The 20,914-nt window shown below is 40.7% G+C and overlaps 1 protein-coding gene across 1 annotated transcript in view; it reads right to left on the bottom strand.

Annotated features, from left to right (window-relative positions):
- Window positions 1-17,154, bottom strand: part of LOC140167917 (uncharacterized) — a 48,128-nt gene extending 30,974 nt beyond the window's left edge. Inside the window, exon 1 of the mRNA XM_072191208.1 lies at window positions 17,065-17,154. Coding sequence (XP_072047309.1) covers window positions 17,065-17,088 — 24 coding nt within the window. The 5' untranslated portion in view covers window positions 17,089-17,154. The remainder of the gene's footprint in view (window positions 1-17,064) is intronic.
- Between the last annotated feature and the right edge of the window lie 3,760 nt (window positions 17,155-20,914).

Here is a 20,914-nt window from a genome sequence, read left to right as displayed (position 1 = left end):
GTCCCTGCCCTCCTTGAGTGTACCTCCATTCGAGTTCTTCTTCGACGTTGAACAAACCTACTCGACCCGAGATCCTTTTGATTCCAATTTTTAAGTTTTTGCCGTTATTGTCTATGGCCATGCGTTTTGAACTGAACACCCAAAAAGGGTGGTGGTGTCACACTTTTCGTCATGATCATTTTGTTTTTTAAGCATATCTTTGAAAATAAAGAAGCTATGGCAATAAATTTGGTACCAAATGAAAGCTAATTTATTAATGATGAACTATGGAAAGTTACATGCAGGTATCTTGAACAGAAGCAGAATGGCATTCAATCCAATGACCGAAGTCAGGGGTGGTGGAGGCAGCGGCTCACGAGGCAGCGGCTCACTATGTACAAACTCAATGGGAAATTTCATTTTTGGTGCCTCGCAGGGCAAAAATGTTGACATTTTCTTTAAAAACTAGTGTATATCAACAAATTTGGTATCAAAAGAAAGCTGAAATTGTTATCTGAACTTATATTCTATAAAAAAGCTGAAACAAGATACTGCTTTGAGCTATTGATAGGGCGTGTGCTTTGAACTTGACATCTAAAATGGGTGAGTGGTATCACATTTTTCACTGTGGTCAATTAGTTTTTTTAATGTATCATTGGAATAAAAATACATTTGATAGTAAATTTGGTATCAAATGACAGCTAAAACACCAATTATTAAATATGGAAAGGTATCTTGAACATCTATCTAATGGGACTCAATCCAATTGGCCAAGGCAGGGGTGGTGGAGGTAGCGGGACACTCTGTACAAAACTGTAAGCCAAGTTTTCATTTTGGGAGCCTCATAGTCGGTGTGCAAATATGTTGCTATTTTCCTTTAAAATGAGTGTTTATCAATAAATTTGGTATCAAAAGAAAGCTGACATTATTATCCACACTTTTATTTTGTACAAAGTTAAAATAGTTAGCTGCTTTAGGGTATATGATAGACCAATGTTCTCCAAGACAATAAGAAAAATTATTTCTATTTCGGTCACTTTTTGAAGGGTTGTATCATTTTATGAAAGTGATAACCCCATACCTTTATATATTGCAGGAAGGCCCTCACTCTGATCTATTAGAAAATGACATAAAATAAGATGCAAGGGTAACACAGAAAAGTTAGTGACATTATACCCCTGTACCACTGTCAGTTGTTATTTTGTCTCATTTACATAAAGGTAGCATTAGGACCTTACATCTGACAGTGTTTCTGAGGCTCTTATTGGATTCCTTGTTCAATTTCCTTTCAGGAAATGTATACTTTTATCATGTTGGGGGGTATGGTTTGAAAAATATGGGCATTTGAAGGTGAAAGAGTGTCGCAAATTTCAAAAATCAGTGTGTGACGAAAAGTCGGCGAGGTTAAAACGCATGGCCCTATACTTTGCAACGGGCGATAAGGTTTTCCTTTGCCGGTGCCGGTAATTGTGACAAACATTTTTCTTTTATCTTTCAATAAAATGAGAACCGGAGGAGTATTGAACCGACCTTACGGTTTCAGTCTCGTGAATCAAGAAATTCAAGTCAACAAAAAAGGAACATTTTACGTAAGATTTCCCAGTTTGTGGCAAAAGTACAAACTTCCGAGAGTCGCGGAAAAAGAGGTGTACGATGACTGGCTCTCCAACCAGATGCAATTCTGGCAAAACCAGCTGAACTTCGCGGTCTGGTGCGCCACGTCAGGATGCGGGTGTCCAAAGAACTTCTCAGTCACAAAGATCCGATGATTCGATCCGTGTTCAGATTTCACGCATATTATCAGATCAGAAGAATTCTGTCGGAAATGTCCTGTCCACTACCCTCGGAGGAATCCTTCAATCCTCTGAACAGCGGGATCGACACCCACGCTTAAGAAAGAATTTGCAACGAATTCGGAGTGTCCACGAGAGCTAACTGGAGACAAAAGTTCGATCTTTCCAACGGAATGGGTAGTTACTTCTTCAACAAACAATTTTACGACTGGAAATTTGTGACCACCAAAAATGGTCGAAGCTTACCAACGGAGGAAACTACAGTCAGTCGATGTCTTGGAAAGTTCACTTTGACGCGGACAGCTTCGGTGGTGTGTACATTCAGACTGACAAGATTCTGTACATTGAACAGCTGTTCGATCACGATCCGGATATAACCGACAGATCCATTCGGAAAGGAGATGCCATGGCTGCTATCGGCAGTTTTGTAGCAGACACTTGGAAGCGAGGGTTTCACACGCGCGGGAGTTTCGAGAATCAACGACTCCATCAGGACTTACGTGGGCAATTCTTGGATCCCAAGCTCAAGCCAGATCTGGCATCCCTGCGTTCCGGCAAGGCGTTCGACGCTCAGAAACAATTTCTAGCAAGCGTCGAGGATGCGATCAACTCGGTCGTGGATCTTCCGGACTCGATCGACAGATACCAGAGAACTCTTCAGTACGCTCAAAGCAAACTGGATTTTTTGTCGTGGGTCACGGACTTTACTTGCTCCCGAGCAACATGGAAATCTCGTGGGATCCGTGAACGGATACAACAATTTCATCCAAATCGCCACGGATGACATGCAGATAGGGCTAAACTCAGACGTAAACACCGACTCTCGACTGAATGTTGGAGACAGTGCTCCTGAGGAAAGTCCGTTGTTTTTAGAGGAGGTTGAAAGTCCACCCTTGACTGAAAGGGTTGAAAGTCCACCCTTGACTGAAGAGCCTCTAATGCATGATGAGAAAAAGCTTTCTCTATTTTTGGCAGACGCTGCAATTTTCTTATTTTTCTGGCAAACGGTTTAAAAAAAATAAGTTGGATTAAAACTCGGTAACACACACAAAAAAAGTCTTCTCACTAAATTCTAGTGAGAAGATTTTTTTTACTTCTTTTTTACAAATTCCATAACTGTAGTGTACAACAAAATTCCAACACCCAAAGCTAATGTCCATATGTGATCAGCTAGAAATCCAGCAACAGACCCGCAGCTTTGAGACAGAAATTCACAACAGCCCGATGATCCCTGGAAGTGCGATCAAAGCTTTGTCTCCAAGTTTCAAAAGGAGATTGGCTATTTTCTTGAGCTGATCCTTAATCCAATCGGTCCAAGTTTTAGGCTTTGGTGGGGGTTCGGGTCCTGGTGATGGTCCAGGTTCAGGACCTGGGTCTGGTTTAGGAGGACCTGGTTTTGGTTCTGGAGGCTTCGGCGTGCTCGCTGAGACTGCGGATTTGGTGGCTAACAGAATACCCTCGACGACGGTTGCTATCGGCATTCCGATGGCTGTGAGCAGCGAAACTATGGTAACACCCTCTCGTCTAAAGAGTTCTCGAATCCGACTTCCCGTGGTAGCATCGCTGTCTATGAAACTTTCGATCGATCTTCGCAGACACTGAAGCGAATTTCTGACCTTGGCATCTTGATCTGCGATGGCATTGTCAAACTCTTTGATATCGCTTTCAAGCTCCCTAGCTCTTTCAGCATCTTCTTCGCTGACAGGTAGCAGAGGCTCTCCTTCATCACCTTCGTAAGTTGGGTTAGTAAAACTGACCGAACCGCGTCCTTTAGACTTTAATTCTTTCAGTTCAGTTTCCTTTTCATTCCTTCTTCGGACAAGGTGCTCATAGACATCAGACAGCTTCTTGAGTTGTCCTCGTTCGGTTAAAAATTTCGGATTTCTTCGTGATCTACAAGAGGATCATTTGGCAATTCATTGGCTAAACCTTCCATGCCTTGGTTTGTTTCTTGACGACCCTCCAATACTCTTTTAGTGTTGTTTGGTCTACCAGCGGGTGTAGTGGTTAGGGTGATACATCTCTCGCTTAGTTGACGCTTTTTCGGCACTTTCCTGCACTTGCGGCGTTGATCCTCGTTTGAAATCCTTGATTCCGAGACCTACTTTGACAAAATTGGTACCTCCTGGATCTTTGCCTTTGACTTGTTTAGCTATCGATTCTAGGGGTAAAATTGGCTCAATTTTGTTTGGTTAACCAAACTTGTTTTTTTCTGTAACTAACTTTGATTCTTCCGGTTTTATCTACCACAAAAACCGCTTCAGTAGCAAAGGCCGTTCCTTGTTGCGTGTATCCTAAGCGTTTCACGTAATCCCGAAACTCATCCCTAGCCAGTTCCGCTTTTGTCGATTCAATGTTTTGACGGTTCTCCTCAGGGAAGGACTGTCTTCACGAAGTTTTAATAGATCGAGTCGATCGTTGAGATCTTCGATGGAATTTCGACTCTTATCGGAAACGAAACTCACATCGGGATTTTCCCAACCGACGCTTCCTCGTCGTCTCTGACCCTCCGTTTGTATTTGCCCATCACCAAAATCAGTCTCAGCCGGTGTACCACCAACTGCTCCCGTGGTATCTCCGATCGTATCTTCGAATTCATCGAAGTCATCCATCTGAATGTCTTCTCGAGGATAAAATCTGCCATCTTTTGGTTTTTATTTTACGTATAAATAAAAGATGGCGACTGAATACGGATACAAATTGGACCCAGACCGACAACTTCGCAACGCTCGAGGAGTTAAAGGTGATCGACGCAGCATTCGGAACACGAACGTTCCGAGTACCATCGACCAAACCGGAATTCTCACGGTGAGATTTCCTGGTCTTGGAAAAGATGACGTAATATACCCTGGAACGAGTTTTCTTTGGTTCAAGATTGCTCTAAATTCCGCCTCTGGTGGAAATCAAGATCTTAACAGGACTATCGTAAATAATCTCGGAAGAGCGATAGTGTCAAAAATTGAGGTTAAATTGGAAGGACAGAGCATCTTCACTCTGAACGATGCTGATATATTCCTATGCTACCAAGATCTCTGGAAGACGAAGCGAGGAAAGAGAGAACGCCGCTGATCAGGGCATCCAGTCTGCGGCAGGTCGAAAAATAAGAATCGACGCTGGTGACAAAGGTACAGATGCCAAGGATGTCGCCGAAGGAAAGTCCTTCGGCGACAACATGTTTTGCATCCCTCTGGACTTTGAGATGCTGAATTCTCATAATCCATATTTCCAGTACGAGATGAAGGACAGGCTGAGTTACGAGCTGACGTTCAACAATTACGGAAAAGTCGTGGTGTCCACGGATACAGCAGCCAGCTATTCCATCTCAGATATTACCCTTGAGTTTGATGTAGTCAATGATCCTGAGCTAGCGATGGATCTCAGGAACAAGGGGAATGGAAAAAGCGTCGGCATGTACGACAGAGTCATCAGACACAGCAAGGAGTCGCTGAACAAGTCAGACACCGTCTGTAATATCGCTCTAGCACCACGAGCAAAGTCCATGAAAGGTATTCTGATTCTCTTCGGAGACCCAGCTGCGGATGGTGGAGGAGCCAATTACGCTCGAGATACCGAAAAGTTCTACAACCCAAAGATCAAGAAAGTTTCAACAACGCTCGACGGTATTCCAAATCAGCTGCACTCCTCTGGGATGCTGCCTCACCATCACTTCAAAGAAATTCAAAAGCACTTCGCGGATGGAAAATTCAGAACAGTTCCACACGTAATCAAAGAAGCGGAATTAACCGATGTGATCTTACCAGATTATCTCACGACCAAGGATGGACTCTGGTTGGACATGAGAACCACGGATGATGACACGTTGTATGGATCTGGTAGGAAAATTGAAGGAGCTAGTCAGAGTATTCAGATCGAGATAGAAAAAGAAGCCGAGACGGCAGGCGCGTTGAACGCTTACGTGTACTACATACAGGATGCACAGGTGAATATCGAAGCCGGAAGATTGCAGAGCGTGAAATACTAGAATAAAAGATGTTTCCAAAACACGCGCGCACTCGGCTATAATCTGCGGAGCCACCGGCTGTGGCAAGACTGAATTTGTTTTGGATATACTCGAGAGGGAATACGATAATTTCTTTGAATACATCATAATCGTTTGCCCTACCTGGACGCCGCAACAAAGCGTGCATTTAAACAGATCCTGGTTTTTAAGGACGTTGATGTCATTCCAATGGATCCTAACTGGTGTCCAAAGTCCGACGATTGGCTGAACGATTGTTTGAAATTTGGCTACAAAACTTATGGAATACAAGACGGACACACACTTTTCATTATCGACGACTGCAGCTCTGACAGATCATTAACCAAAAAGAAACAAATGCTTTCTCAGCTAGCATTCTCGGGAAGACACGATAATTGCTCCGTTTGGGTGCTTACACAAAAATATAACTCCATCGTTACCGATCTCAGAGAGCAGACAAAATGGACAGCCTTGTTTTACACAAAAGATCAAGATAGTTTTGGCGAGACTCTAAGGGAGAACGATATAATCCCAACTCTAGTAGAGAAGAAAGAGATAAAAAAAAGCTAGCTAAACAAAAACATTCCAAACTAATTCTAATTACCGAGCAACCGACTGAGTACTGGTGGCAAAAATAATCTTAAGGTAAAAAGCAAGTTGACTGAAATTGACCATATAGTTAACGAGGCGATGTCCGTGGGCGTTCTGCCCACCCTGAGTAAACGCCTACCATAGGCGGAATGTCTACCTTAGACGGTACGGCTACACGGGAGGAACCTGTAAACACGGACTCTGCTAAAACGGAACAGCTGCGGGAGCGGTTGATCAGCGTGAAAGCAGAGGCAGGAAAAAGCAAAGAGTATTTGGGAAAGACCATAACCTCCGCTGAGATCGATAGGCTTGATCAAAAGAGCCTGATGAGACTCTACGCCAGATACTGAGGCTCACATGGGTGGGATAGTGACCAGGTCAATGAAAAAGCACCGTTACCACTTACGTAAATTTGGTCGGACTCTTCCTTCCAAAAATTTGGCGATTACCGATCGCGATGCTCTGGAAGAGTCTCTGAACGAAGGACCCTTTATTGATCTAGCTTTAAACAAATGGACCTGTGGGCTGTATCATAGTTTTGGACATATGCTAGCTCCGTTGGAGGCTATTCTGTTAACTAGCAACGGTGTTAAAAAAGTTGACTTTCCACCAGAAGCGAAGTGCACAGTAGACGACTCCCCAAGTATTGATGTGATTGATTAAGATCCTGGAAACTAAAAAATTCAAGAGGAAGTATTTATTCCTCTTGAATTTTTTTTTGGGTTGGATTCCCATGGTATCTGAATAAATTGCTCAGGTGTTACTCAGATGGTGCTCAGATATCTGAGCAATTTGCTCAGATGGTGCTCAGATGGTGCTCAGATATCTGAGCAATTTGCTCAGATGGTGCTCAGATATCTGAGCAATTTGCTCAAATTTTTTCCTTTTTCTAATAATAAAAGATGAGTGATCTAGAAACCAAATCAGTAGGCGTTTCAGCAGCGGACACGACGCCTCCGACAAAAGTGACGGCAGGAGTGAATCAAGCAAAAGTCAAAAACCCGAACCGGGTTGCCGCTGGAAAAGCATTAGCCGCAAGAAACAAAGAAAGAACAGCAAAAATGAAAGCCTTTGAAGCAATGCAAGCAACACCATCCAAAGATACACCTGAGACCATGCCTTCAGACGTGTCAAACTGGTTGTCAGGTCCAGTTCTTGTTGGAGGAGCGGTCGTAAATGCGTTGGAGGGATAGTGGCATATGGGTATTCTACCTTAAAGCGGCACGACTGAAAGCCCACCCACCGTGACCACAGTGGTCGAGCATCAACCAAAAGTAGATCCATACGATGATTTTTAGTTACAATAAAGAAGATGGCAGAAACCAATCCAAGCGTAAAAATGATAAAAGCGGTGCGTATCACGCAACAACGATAAGCCTCGGTATATGGGCTAACTCGTTCGTTATGAAAAAGTTCCTGAAATGGAAGCCGGCTAATCTCTCGCAGCTTGATGCGGAGGATATCGGAAAGTTGACTTTGAGTGTCTTTTTCGCCACGATGCTCAGAGATTGGCTCGTGAATCAAGGAATTCTTCCGGATGAAATTATGGCTTAGACATTCTGTCTATGGTAGGTAGGTATATTAAAAACCCTCTTAGCACTATCTGTGCTAAGAGGGTTTTTTTGTAAAAATAAAGAAAAAATGGCGTCGATCGCATTCATGGTTGGTGGAGCCATGGTTAACGCTTTGGCATTTTCAGGAAGCAATTATCTGTTCAACTCTCTCAGTAGTTCGGAAGAACGCATAAAAAGACACGATCTCGCTCTCGAAAAACTTCAGCACGACCGAGATTCTTGGAATTTAGCGCGTCTTTCAAGAATAGATTACATCAACGATCAATTAAAAAAACAGGGTCACGCGGAGAGAACCTTTTCGGACGTCGATGACGCGATGAGACAGTATTATAATTTAACGGGAATTTTGATGGATTCTTTTCCACCGAACCACAACTTTATGATGGAGAGTATCTCGACGAAGATCAAACAAAATCGATCCAAAATGGGGAGTTAGCTTTGATCGGACTGGGATTGCTCTGAACCGGTGTGGTCGCTATCAAATACTTTGGATAAAAGTATTTCGGTGGGAGCTGAGCCTCTAATCTCTGGAAAATCATCGAGAGTTACGAGATAATTTCTTCGTATAAAAAAGAAAAAAAGAGTGTAGTGGATGTTAAAATTATTTCTCTTGGGTTTATTTTGTAGATAAATTTTCAGTATAGTATCAAGATCACATAACAAATTAGCCCGATCGTGCCAAAAATCGACGGGAGAATTGCCCGTAATTTCGTAGTAAATCTTGTGAACGGCTTTTGGGTCTGATCTCAAGACTTTTAACAAGTCTTTTTTACTCGGAGGGACTCGAACAATAATTTTTTTTCGTTCAAATTCGTAACATTTCCTCGATAGATTTCGATGTATTCTTCAAACTGGTAGGTCTTGGTTTTGCAGTACTTTATCGATTGTTGAATTTGGTCGATGTTAACTCGGGGTGAGTTCTCGTTAAGAGACGCGTCATTTTCCAAACCACAATCATAACACACATCGTCTACTATGTATTCTGAGTTGCAATTTTTACATTTTGGCGGAACTCTTTGCTCCACTCGTGCGGGTTCTTTAAACAACCGAGTGAATTCGGTACCGTATAGGTTGCAAATCGGTTTTTTGTTCCGGCGGGTTTTCTTTTTACACAATTTGCAAAAACAACGCTTATATTTACTCGTACACTTCATTTTTGTAACAATAAAAAATCTCCTTTAGACTGAATGTCTAAAGGAGATTTTTTTGTTGGTTATGGTAGACTGTACGACTAGTCTGAGTCTTCATCATATTCCAACTCTTTCACTACAAGGTCAAAACTGTGGTACATGTTCCCGGTTGTTTTGCTTTCTTTTTTGCCCGTGGGTCTAACAAGAGCTATTGATTCACCAAAGTCCAAGTCCAAGTTCTCTAGCCTTTTTGTTAGGGTAGAACAACTCCAAACTTCGAGTGTCATCACTGAGAGTGATAACTCGGATTTTCCAACCCTGGTTTCCATGATCTCAAAATTGGTAATTTCGTAAATTTCACCTTCTTCTAGTTCAACCCATTTCAAAATTGAGGGTCCTTTTTGCTCTTCTAACAAATGTTCAAATTCCACCTTCAGTATGCTTGATTGTTTTGCCATTTTGTTCGCTTTTTTATTAATTAGGATTTCTGGTCAACATAGAGCTCAGGCAATTGTTGAAAGATTCAACAGAACTTTGGCTGAAAGACTGTTTGGTCATCAGTACTCGCATGAAATACTGATGGAAGCTCGTGGTCAGAAAAATGTGAGGTCTACCGAGTGGGTGGGTAGGCTTCGGATGTGATCAGAGCTTTGAACAGCGAAGAGACTCGGCTGATAGGAATGAAACCGGTTGATGCTATCAAGAAGAAAAAAAGATTGAAACGATGTCTTCAGCTCCACAGAAGTTAAAAAATGAGATTGAAATTCCAGGTAACGTGAGATTGAGATATCTTTACGCTCCCGGAGAGTTGGAGGGAGGTGAGAGAAGACGCGCAACCGATCCCATTTGGTCTCTGGAAACTTACACGGTTGACAGTCTCGTGAGAACACCGGGTGATCCAATTTTGTACTATTTGTCGAAGGAGCACCAAAGAGAGCGTTTGTTAGACAGGAGCTTATGATAGTACCGAGGGTACACAGTTGCCACCGACAGAGTTTTAAAGTAAAATTTCTTATTCAAGTTTTTCAACACAGTAACCGTGTGCATGTGTGTGAATTTTGTCCTCAAGTATGCTTCTCTTATCATCTTTGGAATCGAAAGCGCGACTTTGTTAACGGTTTCAGTGTACACCTCGTGCTTGTAACTCCTAATCACATTCATCGTTCTAGTCTGAGGTTTTTCATTGGTAAGACAGCGCTTGTAGTCGTCGAAGGTAATTTTTCTTTCAACAACTGCTTTTTTGACACCTTTGCATCTCTTTTCCTCGTTTCCCTCATGCATTCTGTAAGAGTACAACTTTGCTCTCAGTCCAACGAATTCCGCTATCTGCTTTCCTCCGGCTTCGTCCTTGAACATGCCGGGAACTTTTTTGTTCTTTCCGGTCGAAATTTTCGACGGATGATCAGCTGGGTAGTTGGAGGTGTCAAAGTATTTTTCCACGTCTGGAGCGATGTCCTCGTAAAAATCTTCGGTCTCAATTTCATAAAGTAGCGAGTCTGTATCTGTCATACAGAGCTTCGCTTTGTTTCCGTACTTTTTCTTGATGTAATTGTAGTGAAAGTCGTACATCTTCGTCTTTGCAATATCCAGAATGCTCGCTCCAAGATATATCGGCTTGTTGAAGTACAGTTTGATTTTCTTCATGTGAACAGCCGCAAGGTTTTTGTCAAAGATGGTGTATCGGTCGTAGTTGGGTTTTGAGGTTAACTTCCGAGCTTTGGCTTCGCTGTTTACAAGATGAACGTTCACTCTGTTTCGAATGTTTTCCATCGTTTTTCCAAAAACGCTGTTGTTCATCAGTTTGAAAAAATCCTTCTCAAACTCCGATTTAGCTTTTGTTCGAAGACTGGTATTCTTGTCAATGTATGATTTCATGAAAGCTTCCTCTCGGTATTTTATCCCTCTGTGAACCTTGGTCAGTTTGAGTCCAAGCTCCAAGCATTGCTTCAGAGCCACGTGGTGAAGAACGTACTTTTCCTTGTCGTACAGATTCGGAATTAGTTTTTCCACTTTGTTCACGAGAAGTCTTTCCGGAGCTAGGGGAAAGTCATTGTGAAGGTCGTGTAAATGATCTGGGTATTCCAGATCCACTTCAAGAGTGCATGGGATTTCACGCCAATTGTCTAGCTCTTTCGGAGACATCCACTCGAAGTCACCGACCGGGAGCGGTTGACTCATCGCCCATCCGTAAAGGTTGTTCGCGTCGAGGTATATGATGTACTTGGAGGGCTTGCTCGGATCGTAATCGTCACCCATATACTTGTTGTTGGCTTTAGCATATCTGGTTGAAATCATCGACACACCACCTCTTTTTCCGTTTTCATAAAACAAAGTCTTGTCGTAATCCGTGAGGAGTTCAAGACGTTTGGTCGTCGTTTTTAGCATGCCATCGTAGGATAATCCGGGAGCCGTGTAATACCAACAAGGATCCAGTTCGTAATTTTTCAGACAGACTTTTCTAAAATTTTCGAACACGTCGGCTAAAAGGAGAACGTCCGACTTGAGATACAGATCGTGATACTCCCTCATGGTTTTCATTCCAAAGGTATACCAAACATTCCGAGCGTGCTGGTAATCTTCGTCGGAAATTTCCGTATCGTTGAGCTTGGAGTGAAACGCTTCTTTGGGAGGGAGACTGGTCTCTCGAAGTTTTTCGAGAGAGTTGACGTGATCGTAAGGGTATACTCCTTTTCTCAGAAGAAGGTCTAACCTTTCATCTTTATAAGACTGCTGAAGATTTTTACAATTGTTCTTTTGCAACAAATGACAATAATCTTGATGCGTAAGACTCTTTCCAGTCCGTTTTTGATAAGCTTTCTTATAATCTTTGACGGTGTCAAACTTTCCTCCAACAAAGGTTTTGATCGCATCTTCATACCCTGTTAAATTTTCGACGAGTGTACCCAAGCCGGCAGACAAAAACTTAAAGCTATCGAGAAACCTGATTTCACGTTTGATATCGACAGGTTTGATGCACTTTTTGTGAGCCGCTCCTAAAAATTCTTTCTTAGGATACGACACATCGCCACGGTTGGATTTTTTCTTGTCTTTTGGAGTTAGAGGGTCTTTGCAAATATAGCAGTGAGTGCCTTCCTGATCAATAGGATCTCTTTTTGGAACGAAGGAATCTACCACAATTTTTTTGCTGAATGAAATGTACTTTTCCTCGTTGTTTGGAATACAGTCAATTTCACCCTCTGTCTTACCGAGATTTTTGATGAAAAGGTGAGCGTCGTATCCCGCGAGATTGTGAAAGAATACTGGAAAAAACTTTGGCGCTCTGTAAGCAAGATTGCACTGATTGTGAGCAGCTCCTCTGAATTTTCCGGTAAAATGACAGTGATCTTTAACGGTCTTGTCTTTTGGAGTTAGAGGTTCCTTACAAATGTGACAGCGCGTGGACTTCTCGTAGATCTTTCGTTCTTCGGGACTGATGATCATATTTCTCGCGTGTATGTATGGATTGTTTTCCAGCTTCCAAAACCTGTCGTAAATTTTTCTAACGTTCTCCTCGAGTTTGTTCACGAAGATTTGGGATACGTCCTCATCCTCAGATTGTTTAGTGTACATTACAGGATCTTGAGAGTACACGGAATCATCGAAACACTTGATATAGTAGCAAAAGCCCGAAGGTTCGTGCTTTTGGTATTTCGTCGTCTTCTGAGAAACTTCTGGTTGGCAGGTTTGAATCGGTTTTGTAAAGGATTCAAAGTCGGCGTAAACGACAAATGGAACGCTCTGTGACTTGAAGAAGTGCTTAAAATGCTGAGTTGGAGGATCACCGTCTTTTGTTACTTTAGGCATTTCAATTAACACGGTCCCATGAAGATGGCAGAGATCTTCATGCACCGTTAGTCGTTCTTTAGAAGCGTAAGATGCGTAGCAGTTTCTGCAGTGGTAGTGTTTTACTTTCTTCTTGGTTTTTAGTCCGTGCAGAAGTCTGCTCATGCTCTTAATCACGCAATAGTGATTGGTTTCGTCGCCTTCAGAGTTTTTTCTCGAAAACAAAAGAAGATCGATGTGATGGGGTCGTCCGATGTGATCACTCTTTACTAGGGGAGAGATAACGTGGTTATTTCTCGTGTCTCTGCACGAACCCTTTGGAATATATTCCGCTACATTTACGGAAATTGTTGGATTGTTCCTTTCAAACTTGTCAATTTTCGAAAGAGGGGTTGGAAATTTGATGCCATTCCAGTTGAGGAGATCCGCTTTTGCTTTAAGCTTTTTATCAATCCGCTCTGCATTTTTGTCAACTGGATTGAGAGCTCGAGTGACAGCCCACTTGAAGCACTGTTGGTCATCATTTTTAAGATTGATGATTGCTTGCTTTTTGGCTAAAAAATCTGGAAGTGGAATATACGAAGCTCCTTGCATCGGTTGGTACTTAACCATGTGAATCTCTAGGGATACGATCTCCTTGAATATCCAACCACTCCCACTGTTTTGGAATGTGGCGATATTCTCTAGAATTTGACTCGTCGTGGTTTCGTAAAAATCATCGAGATCCGTACCCGCTAGAATCTCCTTCGTGGTAGAACGAAATGCGCTACTTATAGCATCAGTTTCACCAGTTTGCAGGTTTGTTTTTCAAACAGACACTTGAGAACCAAATGAACTTTTTCTTTATGTTGTTTGAAAAAGGCTGATGATGCTTTGCTTGACAGTTGCAAAGAAGGTGTTGGGGTCGTAACCATCGTGTCCACCAATCGTGTACTGTTCAACGAAGTTGTTAAGAGCCGAATTGGTCTTTTTAGTCTTGAATGAATGACGAGGTTCTTTGGAAGGTTCCTGAATGTCAAAAATGTTCGAAGAAAGGATATAATTTTCCTTGAGTTTTTCATTGAGTGCATCTTTGTTCAGTTTTGAGTATCCTCGAAGGCCTGCATTTTTTGCAAGCGTGTTTAATTCCTTTCTGGTGTACTCTCCTCTTTGTCGTCTTTCTTCATTTTTTGCTTCCTCGATCACCTTGTAATCCGGGGGAGGCTTGCTGATTAATTTTCTCAACTCTTCCTTTTTCAGTTTAGAGTATCCTCGATATCCGTTTTTTCTAGCGTATTCGCGAAATTCTTTCGCGGTTGAAATTTTACGAATAATCATTCTAGCTTTATTCTTTATTTATAATCTTTTTAAATCAAAATATTTATTTTTCTAAATTGATTTTTTCCGCTTTCTTTTTAGCATAATATTTTTTAGAAGCCTTTATATATGATTCTTTGTGTCTCAAATATAGCTCTTTCGAATATTTAACCGGATTACACAGTCCAAGTTCAGTACACAAAATTCCATCATATCGATTAATCATCGTAGAATAACCAAAAATTTGTCTGGATTTTTCTTATGACTAAGCTGAATCGACTGATCCTTGTAAAATACAAACAAATGCTTGTTTTCAACTTTTGACTCAAGAGTAATTTCTTTTTCGATGTTGCGATAATTTTTAAACGATTCCATTTTTTTATTATAAGATTTTTTTTAATAAAATTTTTTTTTTTAAATCAAAAATTTTTTGATATTGATGAAGAGGTTAAAAAAAAATGCAGGGGAATTTTTTCCCCTGCATTTTTTTTTGGATAAGTTGAAATGCAGGGGAATTTTTCCGTGTAATTTGGATTGGGGTGAATTAAAAATGCAAGGATGTTTTTTTTGTGCAATCCTGTGTTGTTTGTTTGTTCTGTGTAATCCTGTGTTGTTGTTTGTTCTGTGTAATTCTGTGTTGTTGTTTGTTCTGTGTAATTCTGTGTTGTTGTTTGTTCTGTGTAATCCTGTGTTGTTGTTTTTTGTGTGTAATCCTGTGTTGTTGTTTTTTTTGTGTAATCCTGTGTAAATTGTTTTTCTGTGTAATCCTGTGTTGTTGTTTTTTCTGTGTAATCCTGTGTTGTTGTTTTTTCTGTGTAATTCTGTGTTGTTGTTTGTTCTGTGTAATTCTGTGTTGTTGTTTGTTCTGTGTAATCCTGTGTTTTTTTTGTGTAATCCTGTGTTGTTGTTTTTTTGTGTAATCCTGTGTAAATTGTTTTTCTGTGTAATCCTGTGTTGTTGTTTTTTCTGTGTAATCCTGTGTTGTTGTTTTTTCTGTATATATCCTGTGTAAATTATTGTTCTGTGTAATCCCTGTGTTGTTGTTTTTCTGTGTAATCCTGTGTTGTTGTTTTTCTGTGTAATCCTGTGTTGTTGTTTTTTCTGTATATATCCTGTGTTGTTATTTTTTTCTGTGTAATCTTGTGTTGTTGTTTTTCTGTGTAATCCTGTGTAAATTGTTTTTCTGTGTAATCCTGTGTTGTTATTTTTTCTGTGTAATCCTGTGTAAATTGTTTTTTTGTGTAATCCTGTGTTGTTGTTTTTGTTAAATTTTCCCCTGTATTTTGCCCTGAAAAAAATGGATCTAAGGTTACACAGAAAAATGATAGAAATGAGCTCGTATCCTCCTTTTCCTACTACTTATTGAAATGTCAACGTTTTTGACATTGCGTTAATGGTCATGAAATCAATGAATGAATGAATGAATGAATGAATAAAATAAAACAAATCTTTAAACATAAAATAATAAGCCTAATGATGTACTATAGGCCTACGGGCTAAGTCTAGCCTACTAGCAAAATATTTAGGGCCTACGTTTTCTATCGTATCTACCAGATTGCGTCATCATTACAGGGCTTCTTACGGGTAACTACTTGAGCCTCATGTTCGTGATCGATCATTTCGGTATTACAGATAAATTTCATCTTTTCAAGTTCAGAATGAAACTTGAAAAACAAAACAAAAACAAACAAAAAATTCACTATTATGTTCATATAAAAAAGACTAATTTATACCACTATACCAGCACTTTTGGCTTAAATTTATCGAGTAGGCCTACTGATTCTGGGACGGGGACGGTGGTGGTCTGTCGGCCCGCAGTTTCGCAATGCAATGGTGCAAGCTTTACCTACCTTGGAAGGGATCAATACGATAACATACGGTAGTGACCGCGATTGGCGACTCCAGCGCCTCAATCAGCAATCACCTCGCCCATCCAGTTTACCATGTGTGCGTGTCTTTGCTAGCTGTAGCCACAGTACGCGTTACTGAGAACGCGATCTATTTATGGAAAACAATGATTTGTTTGCTTTTGCATTTTGACTAATTTTAATGAAAAAGGGTCTTTAAAATAGCTTTTCTTATGGTTCAAATGTTAGGATTTCTTTAAAATCTATTAATGACAAGATAAAATACAGTTTGAAGATGACATTAGTGATGAAAACTCAATTTTGGCCATGTAACACTTCAGTGATCCTGTGTGCATCCTTAAATGCAATGGCTTTGTGGAAGATTTTGAAATAAATAGCGCAAACAGCGCGAGCGTACAGACACAGACTTATTTCGAGAAGCATATTAACAAACACCAAATTGGTGTCGTATGACCTTTGACATGCATGCATTCTTTTGTCGAAAGTGACATGGTCTTTCAATTTGTGATGAGTGTCGACCTTGGCAGACTTGACTATGGCTGCTTCAGTGCAAGTGGTCATGAAAGGATTCAATAGATAACCTCTGCCCCAATAATCCCAAGCTATTGTCTGAAACTGCACCTCGGAAGATGTATGGTAACAACTCAGTCCTCAAATGATAGTCATAAAATGACCAAAAGATAAGTGACTGACTATCATTGAGGACCGAGTTCCGCAGCGCAGTCTATCTAGCGAGCGTACACAAAAGAAACTTCACGCGTAAGATAAGCGATGTCGCCAGGTCTGTACGCTGTACCGGCGTCAGCTGAATTCGAGTACACTTAGTACAGGGCACAGGCATGGAAAATTCCAATCTGTGTATTTAAAATAATCTAAGGTACCATGTACATGTGTATCAGCCTCATCAGCGCAGCCTGTCCTGGCATTGTCTGGTGCAAAATTCGGCAACTTTGTCTTTTTTACGACGACATTTTAATTCAATAAAAGACTAAATTTGACGTATCTTTAGAGTAAAATTATTTCTTGACAACATTAATACAGTTTTTGACGACACTCGAAAATAATACTTACAACTCTTGTATCTCTTTTACCCATTTTAAGACACTTTTTGCTGTCGTCGTCGTTCCTTGTGGCTTTAGTTTGGTGCTATGGTTGTGCTTAATAATTAATAGGTGACGTCTATGGCAAGCCAAGGGGGCCAAAAGCGTGGAACAGCTACGCGTAGCTTCTTTCTCGTTACGAGCAGCTGTTTGACCAATCAAAATAGTCAAATTTAATCACGTGGTTGGGTCGTTAGCTGCGCGTAGTATAGTTATAGGTATCCTCTTTCACAATTATTATCTTGTAATTAATTTACGGAATTAGCATAGATAATGAACGGGTAAAGGAGGCCAAATCACAGCACGTGTCAAGAGAACATGTTGCTAATGCCTGGCTAAAATGACACAAAGCATATTTATTTAGTGTTTCCAAGTTTACACCGTGTTTAATAGCAAGTAACTTTATACTCGGGCTGTATTAGCGGTGCAGGGGATATGAAGGTCAAAATACAACAACTAGGCCTACTGATGTAAAGCGCTGTGTAAAGATATTGCAGGGAAAGCGATATCACATGCCACTGTGTAAATATGGAGAGAGTAAAATGGGTCATCAATTTTTTCGGAACGGGGGGGGGGTTCCTAAATTTACAAAAAGTCGGCGTCAATAAATTGCGGCCCTCACTATTTCGGCATCAAAATGTTATGACCCCCGACACCCACCACCGATACACCGTACCCCTAGACAGGCTAAAATTGTATTGAAATCAGTCTTTTTGAATACAATAAACACACTATCTGTAGTCATCTTGTGACTCCCTACATTTTGTCATCAATTTATGACCCCCTCCCCTTATTTTTCTTTCCAAAAAGTATGACCCCTATATTTGGGATCCCTTCCGAAGAAAATGATAGCCCCTAAATATAGAACAATCATCATTCTGTTCAGATATTACTTTAATAGCACCTATACCATTTTTTGCTGATATACTACAGATATTTTCATTTACAAAAATTAACAACGTAATATTTGTGAGAGAGGATGTTTACATCAGCTCCACGTGTTTAAAACCGCGAATCTGATTGGTTAATAAGCTGCACGTAACGAGAAAGAAGCTGCGCGTAGCTAGTCCCACGTTCTGAGCCGCTTAGCTTGCCATAGACGTCATTACAAAGAACGTTGCAGCAGCTGGAAAACCTGCGATCGCTGCCATATTTTGACAAATTGACATATGTGGCCGTACACTACGAATGTCATTGAGCCGTAGGGCCTAAAGTTGGCAAATTGTATTCTGAGTTAGGCCTACATTGTAATATGTGCGTGAAGGTCGTATTCATATAGGTACCTCAATTTGGCGCGACATGTATCTCATTTGATAGCTCCAGTCAAACACCGTTTAAACCAATCAATAGGGGAGAGCGGGGAATGTTCGCCCTATTTTTTTTCTGACCAGCCTAGAGATGTCAATTTTAAGGTTAGGGATGGCCTGATTGGTCTAAAAAACATGCTTTTCAGTAATTTTACTTTGTTTAATGGTATAATATCAAAATTTTGCATAATATGCTGATGGGGCAGGTCCACCCTCCAGTTGGGGTAAGTCCGCCCGGGGAAGATATAGGGCGAACATCCCCAGTAGCGTAGCCAGGGGGGGCAGAGTGCCCTCCTGACAAAAAAATGAAAGAAAAAAGTGCCCCACCAAAATTCAGCCCGACCATGTGCCAATATAGTGTAAAATACATTTTCTTTGGCGCGCTACATGCGCACATTGTAAATTTGCTTCAATTGGGCCGTTATTTCGCAAATGTTCGGCTTTTTAAAGCTGATAGGCCTAGTGCAAAAAAAAAAAAGAAAAAAAAAAAAAAGGTCCGCCAAAATAAATGGTACGCTTAGTCATTTTGCAAAAGTTCTGAGGGGAAAATATTCCCCCTCGGCGGATGCCCCCTGACCATGCCATGCTGACTGCTTTAGATCCGCTACGTGTACTGATTGTGGGGACATGCGTGGTGCAAGTTTTAGCATGATATTAAATTAGCATGATTAGTGGGGACGCCATGCAGTTATTGTTAACTACATGTATGCACACAACACAGGAAAATAGGCAATTGACCCGTACTGGAAGCGCTGTGTTGTAGATATAGGAGATGAACTAGTTAGCGTCATATATCAAAGAGTATAAAAGCTATGATTTCAATACTTTCTCTATGTTTCAATTACTTATTCTTTTCAAAATATTTTTTCAAGACATTTAATTGACATTGTTATTCATGAGGATTTACTTTGATCAATACCCCGCGTTAAATAGGTGATTGGTATAATACTTCATGTATTTGCATGTCTTCTGGAGCGTGTCTGAAGGATGATTTGAACTAATGACCTTCCGTGCAAGCACTCTATAGGATTTTCTCTGGTGACGTTATCATCGGTCATTGATGGCCTACATCTTTTTCTTCCATTTCGCCCAATTTTCCCGAACTTTGATGACTTTTCTCAGAGTTGGCAGTCTTTGGCACTGAAACGAGTTAGCTAGTTACGATTATACACATATAAACTATTAAATTAAACAGGTTTCATGTACCGGACCGGACTCAACCGGAACATTGTACATTATTTAAGAACATTTTGCATCGAGTGTTCCTCGGAAAAGTCACCAAAATCTTACCTTATTTGCTAAAGATGAAACTCAGCCAAAAAACGGCCGATTTTGATGACCTTTTCGATGTTTTAAAGGACATTTTCTACACAACACGAACACCAAAACAAAGCTACTATTCATGTTCAGAGCATCAGTGAAATTCCATAATCTTACTTCTGGGTAGCGTTTGTTTGTTCTTGGATGGGTTTGTTATAGTTTTTTTCCAGTAATGATTTCGCCAAGCATCGATCGCGGTAAATGGATCATACATGAAAGTAAGTACCATTGATAGCTTTTCTTTTCATGCGTCAATAGATAAGCGGATTAAAACTTGGCCGATCGAAGTCGTTGTGGTTCCTTCTCATCTCTTTCTTCCATGCTTCAAGGAAGCAAATAAATCGGGGTGAGAGGAATGGCCAAAGAGCTTTTAAATAGAAATAGAGTCGCAATAGATTATATAATCTTTTGTTCGTTTGATGCCGATTAGAAGTTGCGACAGGCTATTCATAAAAGTGGTACCATTGTTTCGAATAAAGGGGTTCCGCCATTAAATTGGTCACTGATCCGGCACCATATTAACGCTCTACACAACAGGCGAGTATCAATAAGTGACCACACTACAGTCATGTGTAAGGGCAGTCATGTGTAAAGTGGTACCATTGTACTCTCGTATCCCAAATGTGTGCTTGTGTGGGTCTGAATTCTATAAGGAGGCTTTAGCTGTCGATGCAATCATCTTTACCACCCACCTAACGTTAGGCGTTTCATTTAAATAAATGGAATGCTCTTACTGACCGATTACACATTAGAATGTATGAAGGCTGCCATGTCTAGTCCATATATCTATATTACACTATAATGGTAATCGCTGTACGTATACATGTAAGTATAATAAGTATAGGCCTATAAAGGTTGTTTTTAAGGAGATTGGTATAGAAATAGTGGCTGTGAGAAGTCTTGGGAGGGGAAGAGGGAGGAAGAGGAGCGGGAGTAAGTGAGAAATAAAAAGATATAATAAAGACAAGTAGATAAATAGAAATATAAGGAAAATGATGGGAATGAGAGAGGGAGGGTGAGAGGGGCTAATGAGAGCGAGGGAATGATAAAGTGTAGGCCTAGGAAAGAATAAGTACAGAGAAGGGAAATGAAAGGAATGATGAATACATTTAATAATAATTATTAGGCCTATTAACTAAACACATAACAGCACTGGGCAGCCATTCGATGATGTCAATGCCTTTATTCGTTACG

This window comes from Amphiura filiformis, chromosome 13 (genome assembly GCF_039555335.1).
Source record: "Amphiura filiformis chromosome 13, Afil_fr2py, whole genome shotgun sequence".
Taxonomy (NCBI): domain Eukaryota; kingdom Metazoa; phylum Echinodermata; class Ophiuroidea; order Amphilepidida; family Amphiuridae; genus Amphiura; species Amphiura filiformis.
This window is presented reverse-complemented; position numbering and strand designations above follow the sequence as displayed.